Source organism: Borostomias antarcticus (genome assembly GCF_949987555.1).
Source record: "Borostomias antarcticus genome assembly, chromosome: 10".
NCBI classification, from domain to species: Eukaryota; Metazoa; Chordata; class Actinopteri; order Stomiiformes; family Stomiidae; genus Borostomias; species Borostomias antarcticus.
In genome coordinates, this window is record NC_140243.1 from 13,795,710 (window position 1) to 13,809,064 (window position 13,355).

The 13,355-nt window shown below is 44.4% G+C and overlaps 1 protein-coding gene across 1 annotated transcript; it reads left to right on the forward strand.

Annotated features, from left to right (window-relative positions):
* Positions 1 to 1,409: 1,409 nt before the first annotated feature.
* gdf6a (growth differentiation factor 6a) lies at positions 1,410 to 7,067 on the forward strand (the record flags this gene model as incomplete). The annotated part of the gene is made up of 2 exons (XM_084444042.1): positions 1,410 to 1,758; positions 6,178 to 7,067. 2 exons carry the CDS (start codon positions 1,410 to 1,412, stop codon positions 7,065 to 7,067), a joined length of 1,239 nt encoding a protein of 412 aa, XP_084300168.1.
* Positions 7,068 to 13,355: the final 6,288 nt, after the last annotated feature.

Sequence of the window (13,355 nt, forward strand, 5' to 3'; positions counted from 1 at the left end):
TGCTGTTGTATCCTTGTCACTATAAGGGACTTTGTGTGGGCTGAAACAGCATGATGCTTTTAAATAAAGATAATAAATAATCAACATTTTTAATGGTGCGGGAAAGTCAGCCTCATTATCACTGTCACTCAAACTATAAGACCCGACTCTAGGACCATCTGTATCCTATATTAGGCTATAGCCGCCCTTCTGGTCCTGTCTGTTGACATTTTTAAGTGGAACCTTAATATACACCTTTTAGCTGTTTTATTATACTTTGTATTATACTTTATTCTGTTTATTTATTTATACTTGTTATACATTTTTTATTTTTTTATTATTCACATTATATTACCCTGTGTTATTTAGTTAGTTAGTTATGCTAATGAGCCTTTTGTTATTATCTTTTTCTACCAAAGCACTTTATATTGTAATTTGCACAAACGGTGCTTTATTGATAAAGTTGGATTTGGTTTGATTTGGAGACCTGCATTGTAGGCTAGGGCCTAAACCTTCACATGAGAGGTAGCCTACATGGGTCTCACTTGCAGTCCACGCCAATACCATTGGGGAGCAGTAGAGTCCAACAAAAAGACACTATTGTCACTATGCAGTGACAGAATCCCTGTAGTTCCCTTTGTGAGATAGAGCAAAGGCAGAGGCTTGGTCTGTCTAGGAGTTCAACAGAGGAGCTCTTCAAGTACAGTCCACCGTAGGACCTCTTGGATTTAGGCTACACACTAAAACATACTGTAGACCTATATGTCCTACAGTCACACAGGGTTGAGACATAGAGCTCTTGGTGGTTTTTATTCTGCCTGAGGCTGCCTAAAAAGTTATAAGAAATTAGCAATATTATATATATATATGTTAAGTAAACTATATAATTATATGCCAGGCCCTATGTTTGGGTATGTCGTTAGCCTACTATATCTATAGCCCAGCAACACCAAGGCCTTTGTGCGTGTGTGTCTGTGCGCGCGCGCGCGCGCGCGTGTGTGTAGGCCTACTTTGCATTTTACATAATTCACGGGAAAACTTCTCTGCTTGGAACCTCACATCAGACTGGTCCCGTGACCTCCACTCTACGTCGACCTGATGACCTTTGTCAACATGTTATTTTGGCTTTAAACTTGGCGTCCTGTGGCGTTACTTATGGCTTGGAGAAACGACTTTTCGCCCCTCACAAATATCTCCTCGGCCTCAGCGGCCACAGAAAGACTCGGTAAAAGTTCTCCAATAAGTAGGCTACTGCCGCGTCTGAGTGGGCGTGTTTCCCTGTTGATTCAACAGTCTCCGCTCTTGTGTGAAGTCGAGAGCGCGAACGCACTGAAGTCTTGCTCTGACGCGCCGTGGATCTGTGGCTATTGCAGCTCAAATCGGCTACGCAAGTGGAGAGGGCTTCGAGACAACTCCGGGACGCTACCACAATGGACGCATTTCGAGCACTAACGCTGTATCTGCTATTCATCTTTCTTTGGAATGTACCATGTTTTCAGTCTGCTGCTATCATATCTCCCTCTGAGCCGTGGAGGCACAAGGGAACCCGGATCCATCATGACGGACAAAGGTCAACCAAGTTGCTCAGAGAGATATTCTCATCTTCTCCCGTGTTAAGCCATCAGCGAGAGGACTTTAAGGACGCTATTGTGCCACACGATTATATGCTTTCCATATACAGGACGTACTCGGCAGCGGAGAGACTCGGACTAAACGCCAGTTTGTTCCGCTCCTCCAAGTCCGCCAACACCATAACAAGTTTTGTGGACAGAGGAACAGGTTGGTGTCAGCTAGAGCGCCCTTCCCTAAGAATCATGATGTAGGCCTATTGGATTTGCATACAAATATGTTCTATAATATATCTTATTTTGTATCTTAGAAAATTGTCGATTGTTGTGTCTGCACATGCATTTTTCATGGTTCACTTGGTGGAAAGCCTAGTCTAAATGTAGGAATAGTTTTAGGCTTGTTCCATTAACCTCTCAATATTCCAAAATAGGATACTGCAATAAAAATAATATAATCCGATGTTCAATTTATCATCGTAGCTATAATACAACTTAGAAGCACGAGAAAATATATGGTGATGTGAAAAGCTCTAAAGTTAGGCCTGCACTAGGTGCAGTCTAACTGTATCGTTTCTTTTTAGAGACGCATTAAGGTTTGCTGTCGCATTCAGGTTCATTTGAACCCTTGGGACACATTTTAAAGAGCCGTGGAAGTACGTCAGTTTTGCAAAGTATTAAGTTATATTGGACTTAAATTGACCCCCAGGTAACATAACAGTAAAACACTAATTGAGGCGGTCTCTAAATGAAGGCTATAAATCCTTCTCTCCGGGTCCCCGCGTGCACCATCTCCATCCTGCTCCCAGCCTCGCCGCGCGGGGAGACTATCACAATACACTGCCAACTGAAATACGTTCAGCAAAAGTTCACACGGTTAAGGACCCTATTTTAGAATATTTTGCGTTGAGTTACAATTAAATATAGCCTAATTATCTTACCTGCATCAGGGGATACTTACTTGCAGTTACAAAAGAGTGTCGTTTGTAGACTTTAGTGGAGATAAAGGTAGGCTATCCATGAACAGTTTGTTTTAGTTGATTGTGCCGAGACATGGTCACCTCAGTTAGCAAGCTAAGATGGGGCCTAACAGAATGGGCTGGTGTGGACAGCAGGTGTCTGGCTCAGTTCACTGTGTAACTAGCTGGGTGGACGGAGTTAAGAAGACAAACAAGATAAACACAAAACCGAACACAGACAAAACCAACAAGGAAGTTAGGCTAATCTTTGGTGAAGAAATAAAAGTGGTCTGTTGAAGCCATTGTTGGCATTCCCTTCCAATCAAGACGCCCAGCTGAAAGAGACAGACTGACTGCTCTCATGAGAAAGCCTCACTTTCTCCACTCTGAGTTTGATTTGATAGGTCACTGGCTCTGACCTCTCGCTGGACTCTCCAAGGGTTGCTTAGCATTGCGACGCAAATCGGAGGATTTCAACCCAGTGATCTAATTGAGTGTTCTTGTCATAATCAAACACTGTCTATTCTCCCAGAGCGACCCAGCACAGCCAATGGCACATCACCAAACACAACGGGAGGAAAAAAATGAATGAGCACTTCCTTCACTAAGAAGTGGTTAGTATTTTACTGCGCACCTCCCTGTGCGACCGCCACTTTAATTGCGGAAAATTATTTTTCTTCCGTTCTCCCCGCGCAGTGGTGGGCTCTGTTACGGCTCCAACAAGACCCTGAGTGTTGACCGGCATCACAGAATAGAACCAGACGTTCTTTCACTTTACCAAAACACGTGCGACAACTTTCATGCGTAAAGTAGGTTATAGGCTGAATTGAACGTATTTGGCCAGCGTATTTGGGCATCATTTTTTGGATGCATATAGTCAGTAGGCCTACTACACTGTATGCTTACCAAAACACTGCACCTTAGATAGACAGACAGACAGACAGACAGACAGACAGACAGACAGACAGATAGACAGACAGACAGACAGACAGACAGACAGACAGACAGATAGATAGATAGATAGATAGATAGATAGATAGATAGATAGATAGATAGATAGATAGATAGATAGATAGAAATGGACTTTATTTATCCCCGAGGGGAAATTGTTGAAATACTTTAGATGTATAATGAAATGCTTTAGATCCCGCACAGACTGTGATAATGTTCCCCCTCTGCAGGTAAAATGAACAGAGTCAGTGGAACAGCCAGGGAGCCTCTTAGGTTCGTTAGAGTCGCGAGATCAGACAAGAACAAACCGAATGTATGAAAATTACTTTTGGCACTTGAAGTAACTCATTAAAACGCAGATGGTGCTCGCTGGCCACAGCATAAGTCTCTTTCTCTCTCTCTTTCTCTCTCTCTCTCTCTCTCTCCCTCTCTCTCTCTCTCTCTCTCTCTCTCTCTGGCCCGCGCGCTCTCGCTCTCTAGAAGGTTGTCATATACAGATGACAGCGTAAAGCCCATGTTTTGCAATAGTTCCGATTCAGATATAGACAACTAGTAGCCTAGGCCAAAACGTGAAAGAGAATGAGGCGTTATCACTTTTTGTGGGGGCGAATACCTTTGTAATTACGCACAGGCTTCACCATTTCCTCATGTGGCCTAACTTACAAGAACTTGTGGCAAATCAAAAGTGTTATACCTCAGCATAATTTGTTGATGTATTACAATTCTCATATTCCATGCGAGAGATTCTCACTATAACTTAAAAAGTGAGCGTAATCAGGCCGAGCACTTTTGAACCGGGAATGTTGTCGTTGGCAGGGGGAGATGAAATATAAGCGGCGAAGTATTTTAATGAGGAAGACGGGAATTCAGAACTGTTAATTATTTGGTAACCTTGTATTCGATTTGTTTGAGGTCTTATAAAAAACCCTAATGCAGACCATACGTGCAAGGTTTGTGAAACAAACACACGGTTTCAATCTGGTTTTACTATTAAACTCCGCAGGGTTCCCCGAGGGAAGAGAACTGGCGTACACATCCTAATATCTATTTCGAATAACATTTTATTAGAAATCATATAATAGTTTTGGACGACTTAAATTGCCTAAAAACACACAGAGAAATGAAATTGTGTTGTACATTTATTAAAGTTATTATTTATTTATAGGATAGGCCTACATTATTATTGGGATTTAATTGATAAACGGAAGGCCTACTCCCGTGTAGATTTAATATTAACCGTAATGCAATGAGTTAAGTAAAATTAAGTGATTTGTTTTAATAGCCTATTTTCGTATCCGATTCTATCTAGGCCTATGTAAAGATATTTGTATAACGACAGTAATAATCTAATGCCCCTCCTTCTCAAAAATAGAAAAAGGAAATTAAAACAAATTAATAGCCAAGGCTAATCGAAAACTGTCTAAAACAATTGTGTTTTCAGAGACCTCTGCAAAGTCTGGGACAAAATAACGTGTAATATCGCCTTGTATGTAAAACAAATAAAATAAATGATATATATATCACTCATCTGGACCAGAAATGCTCAGTATTATAACAAATATTAGGCCATCATTCATTCTCTGTAATGAATTATGTGTTGGACTCGACAGGGAATGCCTTAATTGTGTATTGTTCAGAAGAGTGAAGGCCAGGCTACCGTGTGTCGCCTCTGCCCCGTTGTGTCTGCAGCCTCCAGCCGAGACTGAGGGCTCTTGTTTTTCTGCCTCACAACTTCGATTTCGATCGTTTTAGATGACAAATAACTAAAACAGCAAGTAGCAATAGAAGAAGAATATCTTGTTTGAATGGGTTTAACCTGTTCCCAAACGGAAGTAGAGACTGGAAAATAGAACCGAACAATGCTTTCTGTCAGGGAGGTGGAAATTAGCCATTTATCTGTCAACAACTAAAATGAAGAGTGAACGAGTTTCATTTAGTTCTTCGTTTGAAAGAAAACAACAGAACGACATCGGCATAGGAAGCAATATCTGTGCTGTAATGGTGCACAAACTATAACCTAAAAAATACGGCTCCATATATTTAACAGCAATAATAATATCTGGCAACTAAAAGCCTACAAATGTAAAGCCTCAATCGGTCTAAGTGGGGTAGCGATGGGAGCGCTCAGCATGCACCACTACGCAGGGGAACGATGCCTGATAGTAGCCTATGGGACTACATAGGGACTTCTAATTTCACATTCCTCCAGTGTGAAAATAACTTAACAAATAACGATGACAATCGCTCGTAAATCAAATATGTATTGATACAAATTCAAATAAAATATTAAATAGACACAGCTTTAACCACAGACGCAACTTTAAAAACAGACGCAGGCAGCTTATTCAAAACCAACAAGGACGAGTCTATATCTTATTAATTATGCAGACTACTTTTATCAACACTTAGCCAAGCAACATGCAGTTGTGGATGTTGCGCATTACTATGGTGGAATTATAGTATATTATTTTATTTTTTTACCTAATCTTAATAGCCTTACATATAAAGCATGATGTTGACCACTACATCCTTTTATCTAATTTGAAGACATGTCAGACATGGTTTGTCTCAGGCCTAGTGTGTGAGTGACCACTGAACAACAAGAAAGAAGGCCAGCGGATCTGGCCTCTCAGGGAGAATGTGAGCCCCCCTCCCCCCTCTCCCCGTTGAACACTGTACACACTAAGTGAATCTGACTGCAATTATTTCTGTTTATCTTGCAGACGATCTCTTGCACTCTCCTTTGCGAAGACAAAAGTATCTGTTTGATGTCTCAACCCTCTCAGACAAAGAGGAGCTGGTCGGAGCGGAGTTAAGGATATTTAGGAAAGTGCCCGGGGATTTCCAAACGTCCCCGACAGGTCTCTATGACATCCAATTATCCCCCTGTCGATCAGAGAGCCTGCTGGATTCCAGATCACTGGATCCCCTGGATTCCAGCAAAGCAGGATGGGAGGTTTTGGATGTGTGGGAAATGTTTAAGAGCCGCCACCCCTCCGGCCAGGACGGCCAGCTCTGTGTCCAGCTCAAGGTCACGCTGGGCAAATCAGAAACGGAAATCGACTTGAAACAGTTGGGATTTGACAGAACCGGTCGAACCCAACAGGAGAAGGCTATCCTGGTGGTGTATACGAGGTCCAAGAAAAGGGAGAACCTGTTCAACGAAATGAAGGAGAAGATTAAGGCGCGTGGCTCAGGCCGCTCGGAGGAGGAGAGGGGTCTGCAGTTCAAAGCGCGCCGTAGACGGAGGACCGCGCTCAACAACCGGCACGGTAAGAGACACGGTAAAAAGTCCAAATCAAGATGCAGCAAAAAGGCACTGCACGTTAACTTCAAACAGCTGGGCTGGGACGACTGGATCATCGCGCCCTTGGATTATGAGGCCTACCACTGCGAGGGCGTGTGTGACTTCCCCTTGAGGTCCCATCTAGAGCCGACCAACCACGCCATCATTCAAACTCTCATGAACTCCATGGACCCCAACAGCACCCCGCCCAGCTGCTGCGTCCCCACTAAGCTCAGTCCCATCAGCATCCTCTACATCGACTCCGGGAACAACGTGGTGTACAAACAGTATGAGGACATGGTGGTGGAGCAGTGCGGCTGCAGGTAGCGGCCCGTTTCGATGTCGCGCTGTAAAGTATCTGAACTCTGTCAAATCAAAGATGAGTCAGTGAGTCCTGGTCGGAAAAAACGAGAGTTTGGTAAAGCATTTCTAATGCACATAGTCTCGTGGCCTAAAATGGGGCGCAAAATCTTTTCAAAAGGGATCCAAGAGTCAATATTTGATACTTTGATATTTATTTTATCATTTCAGACTCAACAATCACAGCACAGTGACATCAACTGTCTTCAATGTGTGCGTAAAAACGGATACGCTTACATATTCCACCATCCAACAGTTATTATTTATCAACTTATATGAGCCTACGGTCTGTTTGCCAGTCCTGTTTGCTGGGCCATAGACAAGAGCCCGGTGGCCTATGAGGAGTTGAGAGAAGCACCTGTTGAGACCGTGGCTCGCGGACACACCGGCCAGCCTGTTGTGCATTGTTGCTTCCCCCCATGTGATTTCACACGAGGTCTCATTTGGGTGTCTCCATGCTATAATTGCTCGAGCCCAGCTGGGGCTATTGCGCTCTCCTGATGCGTTATCAATAGGCCCCGCCTCAAGGCCCTCCGTCCAAAAGGTGAATGTAATCTACCAACTCACACACAGTGGTCTGAAGAGGAGAGAGAGAGAGAGAGAGAGACAGAGAGAGAGAGAGCGTGATGGGATGCCAAGGACATTTCCCAAGCATGAGCTGCTTTCTCAGTGCGCGCTCAAGTCAGGTTGTGTGTGGCGTGGTCCTAAGGAGTGGAGACAATTCTTATGAATAAACGTTGACTGTATCGACCGTAGGCCACGTCGTGTCTGCCCGTGAACCCGGACGGTCTTGGACCCGGTGGCACGGAGCACTCGGGGACACACGAGGTCTCATTATTAATTATCAAGGCGAGCTTGTGCTCAACGTCTGCATCTTTACGAAATGCACTTCACAACTGACTGCGCCAGTGACACGTAGTCAGGAAGAAAGTTGTTTTATTTCCATGTTAAATCGACTGACCAGAAAAGACTCGCAAACGAGATGATATTTAAATGCACATTAGCTTGGAATGCACTGCTGTTCGTTATTTGAGATGTAAATATTTGTATAGTCAAAAACTCTACAGGTGCAAGGAATGGAGAAATGAGAAAAGGCATTTCTTTGTAAATATACAAATGCACTCAAATCGTTATAATTTCTATTCTATGATTATTGTATTATTTGTGATGTACAGAGTTTCATGATAATCATATATTTCTTACATTGATAAGAGTAATTTAAGCTGTATTCAATATTTTTGCAGAGGGTGGAAATACCATTATTGTTGTCTACCTCATAATTACATATAGGTTCTGAGTTTTGAGGTAAATTCAATTAGTGTTAAGTTCTTTTACAATGATATATAAAATCATACGTTTATACATATTATATTAATGGATAATATTCCACACCATTACTGTACTAATAAAATGCAAACAAATCCTCCTCTTTTGTTCTTCTCGTGACTAAACCTGGTACACTTCCCGAAATGTGAGAGAGAGAGAGAGAGAGAGAGAAAGAGAGAAAGGGGTGGGATAGAGTGAGACATAGAGAGAAAAAAAAGGGAGAGATGGAGAGGCTAACAGTTATACAAGTTGGTTTAAGATGGAGATAGGGCAGCCTGGTGTTAGTGGATGCAACACCAGTGGTTGGTGTGGCAGTTACTAGGCTAGGGTTAGATTTGAGTGGGGACTACAGTGGTTTACCTTTCAACCAGCCCTCTGCATTCTCCTCATGGTGATGCCGAATAAGAAGCCAAGAATGCTTCCTTTCATCTGTGGATTAACTGTGGGAAAATAATAACTTGTTTTCTAATATCCCCCAAAGCCTGTATATGTGAGTGTGCAAGATCTTGTTTGTGCTATTGCTATTTATCAATCCATTCTATGCATATTTAATACCAGCCTTGCCAGATCATAATGAATCTTAATCATACATTTCCCAATCTTAACCATTAAATGCGCTTGAAATACAACATAAGCTGTTAGCACACCACAGTGTTTTCCTCTTCCTGTCATGGTCGTGCAGTAGGGTGTACTGGGGATATTTATTGGGTGTGTGGTCAAGAAAACCTCAGGTCTGCTTGGAAACACATTTACTGCAGTTCCACAAGACTCAAACATGATGGGTTTGGGTGGGCATCATGACATTGTGGATGGACAGCGCCCTACCCTGCACCTTCCCAGAGCCGGCCCTGCACGCTGCACACACACAGGTACACAGCAGGCCCTTGTAATGATGACCACAGCCCACATGTGTGTGTATGGCACACATATATAACATAATACAAATATCATACATATACATTTGTAGAAAAAAACAATGTTTAGAATCATTTGTAACAACTGAAGGAACCTCTGTAAAAAGGTTCCCAATGGAACCTTTCCAGGGCAAACAGAACCATTTTGGGTTCCAAACAGCAGGAACTAAAAAGGGCTCTATCTGGAACCTTTTTCAGAGGCTAGCACAGCTGTTACACATGGTTCTATATAGCACTATAATACATGTATGACTACACACACATTTACAGCTGCTGAAGTCAAGCTGCTGTTGTAGAATGTTCTATTGGATCTCTTTGGTCCGATTCACACAGATAACTGCAGCATGGGGGCCAAAGCAGCCACATCCAAGGGTATGTGCGTCAGGGCTGCTAACAAAGTGAGCATACTCAGTGTGTATTCACAAATTAGTGTGTAAACTGCACATAAAACCCTTCTGTTCACATGACTACTCCTCTACCCCAGCTCTGTGAGTAATATAGAATCCTAAGGGTTTAACAGGAGGGTATGCAAAGTAAAGACCCCTCCACTTGTGTAGCTGTAGTGATGTACCATAGGGTCTGGTATGGGTGAATGGTTAGGAGATGCCAGCCAGGCTCCACAGCCTTTGGGGCTTTGAGCTGCTATGTTCTTACCGCATGTAACCAGCTCAGACTCCCTCCCATCACAGACAATGAGTGTCATTGTTCCCGACATGGCTGCCTCAGTCATGCTTGGAAATATGTAAACATATGGTGGCCATCCCAGCAGGAGGAGGAGAGAGAGCCAGGCTGTCAGTGATATGGTACTGCGTGTAGAGGAACCACAGCTATTTCCCAATGAATTAGCCCGCCCGGGTCAAGTTGATTTAACACTTTAATGTTTCCCAATCTGGGGCTGGAGAGGCAGATTGAAAGCAGGGATTGCTTCCATATAGACCATCGACCTTGGCCTGGAAACAATTAGGAAAATGGCTTTGAAATGTTATATGCTGTCCAGGCTCCGGTACAGTATCATGTCACTCCCCACATGTTTGCTGGGGGAAACACAGGATGCTAAGTGCACTCTTTAGCCGCCCTCCCAAATGATTGACACAACAAGCGGTCCCCTGAGTCTAGCTAAATGGCCCTCCAGGCTGTGTCTATGGCTGTTGCAGCTTCACACTAATGCTAGCTAACCAGCCCTCTCCAGGGCAGCCTATGTACCAGCTAAAGTGGTCAGCTCCAACAGGAAAGACAGGTACATATTGTGTCCCTGCAGGTGGACTGAAGTGATGAAGGAAGATCTGAGGTGATTTTAAGCGAACTTTATACATTCCTATATTTGATGTAGGTGTATATGGCAATATGTCAGTTGGAGTGGACACAGGGTTTGACGTGGAATGCAGCCAGCTGACAAAAAAGAAGGAATGTTATGTTTTATGAGCCTCGATCGCAACCTGCAGTAGAATGAGCCTGGATGTCTCTCCATCAGTCCTTCTGAGGGTCTTTCTGTTTATTTGAAACTTCTCTCTAAAGGTTTTGCCTAATCAAACTTCTCTTGGCAAAGGGACAGGTCCCTCTCATCAGAAATGTGGACAATGTTTAAGACAAACAGTCGTGACACCCCTCATCTGGGTTTCTGGGTGCCCCCTCCCATTCTTACCACCCCCACCCCCCCCCCCAGATTCAGCACTTAGTTAGTCAAGATCTACGACATGTCTCTCCAAGAGGAAGGGCCGGGAGTCTCTCCAAAGTTTAGAAACACTACTTGGCTCCTGCACAGACAGGAACCCTTCTCATACTTAACCCCGGTTGTTATCGGGGATGTCCTCATCAGCTGCGGCCGGGAGATAAATCAAACTGATCCCTCAGGAAGCCAGGGCTCCTCGGCAAGCAGCAGAAAGTGAAAATGGAGCATGAGAAGAAAGCCCTGTGAGATTTATGGTGAGGAGGATGGAGGGATGTTCTGAGTGACTGAGGACCGGGTGCAGGGATGTCCCGGACACCCGAACCCACCTAACCATGAACTCGGACTGACCAGGACGCTGCAGATGACATCAAATTGGAATTTCTTTATCAAGGATTTCCAGTGTCTGTTTCTCCTCTCAGAGAGCTCTATTTATCTCTGGAGAGATCCTTCCACCCCTCCCCTCCTCTCTCCTCCCTCCATCCTCCTCTCCTCCTCCATCTCAGAGTCAGTGTTAAGGTTTGTTCCCCCCAGCGTGAGGACGGTCACTCTCCTCCATCCTACTGGCCAGAGCTAGGTGTGTTCCCTTTACATGACAGAGAACAGAGTACCTCAGAACCCCAGAGTACACACACACACACACACACACACACACACACACACACACACACACACACACAAACACAAACACACATACACATATACACATATACACACATACAAATATATGCACTATCATGCACATACATGAGTATTATGATGTATCAGTGAGTGTGTGCGTGTGTGTGTGTGTGTGTGTGTGTGTGTGCACACATGTGTATGTATGCGTGCGCTGGGGGACAGAAGGACAGCAGCGTACACAGATGGGCAGCGGAGTGTTGCAAAGCAGCAGCAGATGCCTGGGCTGACCCCTCCTGCCACCCTGCAGTGCAGCCCCTGGCCTGGACACAAAGACAGGGGCAGGTCCCATCATACACTGGTCTGTGCCTCAGAGCCAGAGGTCAGTGTTCTCCACACGGCTCTGACCCTAACCCTGTCTACACATAGCTCTGTCCCTAGCCTACCACAGCCTACCACAGTCTACCATAGCCTACCCCAGTCTACCACAGTCTACCATAGCCTGCCCTACCCTATTCCTACCACAGCTTAGTCTACTCCAGCATACTCCAGTCTAGCCCAGCATACCCTAGCCTTCCCTGACCTATCACAGCCTACCCTAGCTAACGCCAGTCTACCACAGCCTACCACAGCCAAGCATAGCCTACCCTACCCTAGCCTACCCTACCCTACCACAGCCTACTATAGTCTACCCCAGTCTACCATAGCCTACCATAACCTACCCTAGCCTACCACAGCCTACCACGGCCTAATAATAACAATAACAACAACAACAACAACAATAATAATAATAATAATAATAATAACAACAACAACAATATTAATATCAATCATAATCATAATAATCATAAATTGAAATGATATGGTGCCTTTCTAAACACCTAAGGACGCTTTACAGGGAGAGAAGTCAGACAGACAACAAAGACAGACCAGAACCAAAAGGAGCACATAAACCTACTAACGAACAACTGATTAACTAATTAGCTAAATGACTAACACCTGACTAGCTACAGGCAGAAGACTTGGTGAACAGGTGAGTTTTGAGGGCTGATTTGAAGATGTCCAGGGTTGGGGCATTATGAATCTCTGTGGAGAGAGAGTTTCAGAGGGTGGAGGCTGCCACACTGAAAGCTCTGTCCTCTGTTCTGAGGACCGCAGGTTCTGGGATGGGGTATGTTGGTGGAGAAGGTCAGATAGGTACTGGGGGGCAAGGGCATGGAGGGTTTGTAAGTGAGGAGGAGGAGTTTGTAGGAGATGCAGGACTTGATCGGAAGCCATTGGAGTTGGATGAGGGTAGGGGGGATGTGCTGCCAGGGCTTGGTCTGATTGAGAGCCCTGGCAGCTAAGTTCAGGTTACAAACTTCAGGAGATGGGGAGATGGAGCAATCGCCTACTTAGAGGAGAAAATCTCCAACCTTCGGGAGCAGCGCCTTGGGTGCCACAATCATGAGCTCTCTTTTCTTGCAGTTAAATTTGAGTAAGTTAGATGACATCCATATTTTTATTTCATGTAGGCAGTTGACAATAGACTGTGTGGGGAGCTGAGTGGATGGTGTGGTGCTGAGATACAGCTGAGTGTCATCAGTGTAGCAGTGGAAGTTTGTGGATGATCTGACGAAGGGGGAGCCTGTAGATGGTGAAGAGGAGGGGTCCAAGCACAGAGCCTTGAGGCATGCCTTGGTTGATTGGGGTCAAGAAGGAGTTGGAGCCATTGATGGTGACAAACCGTTT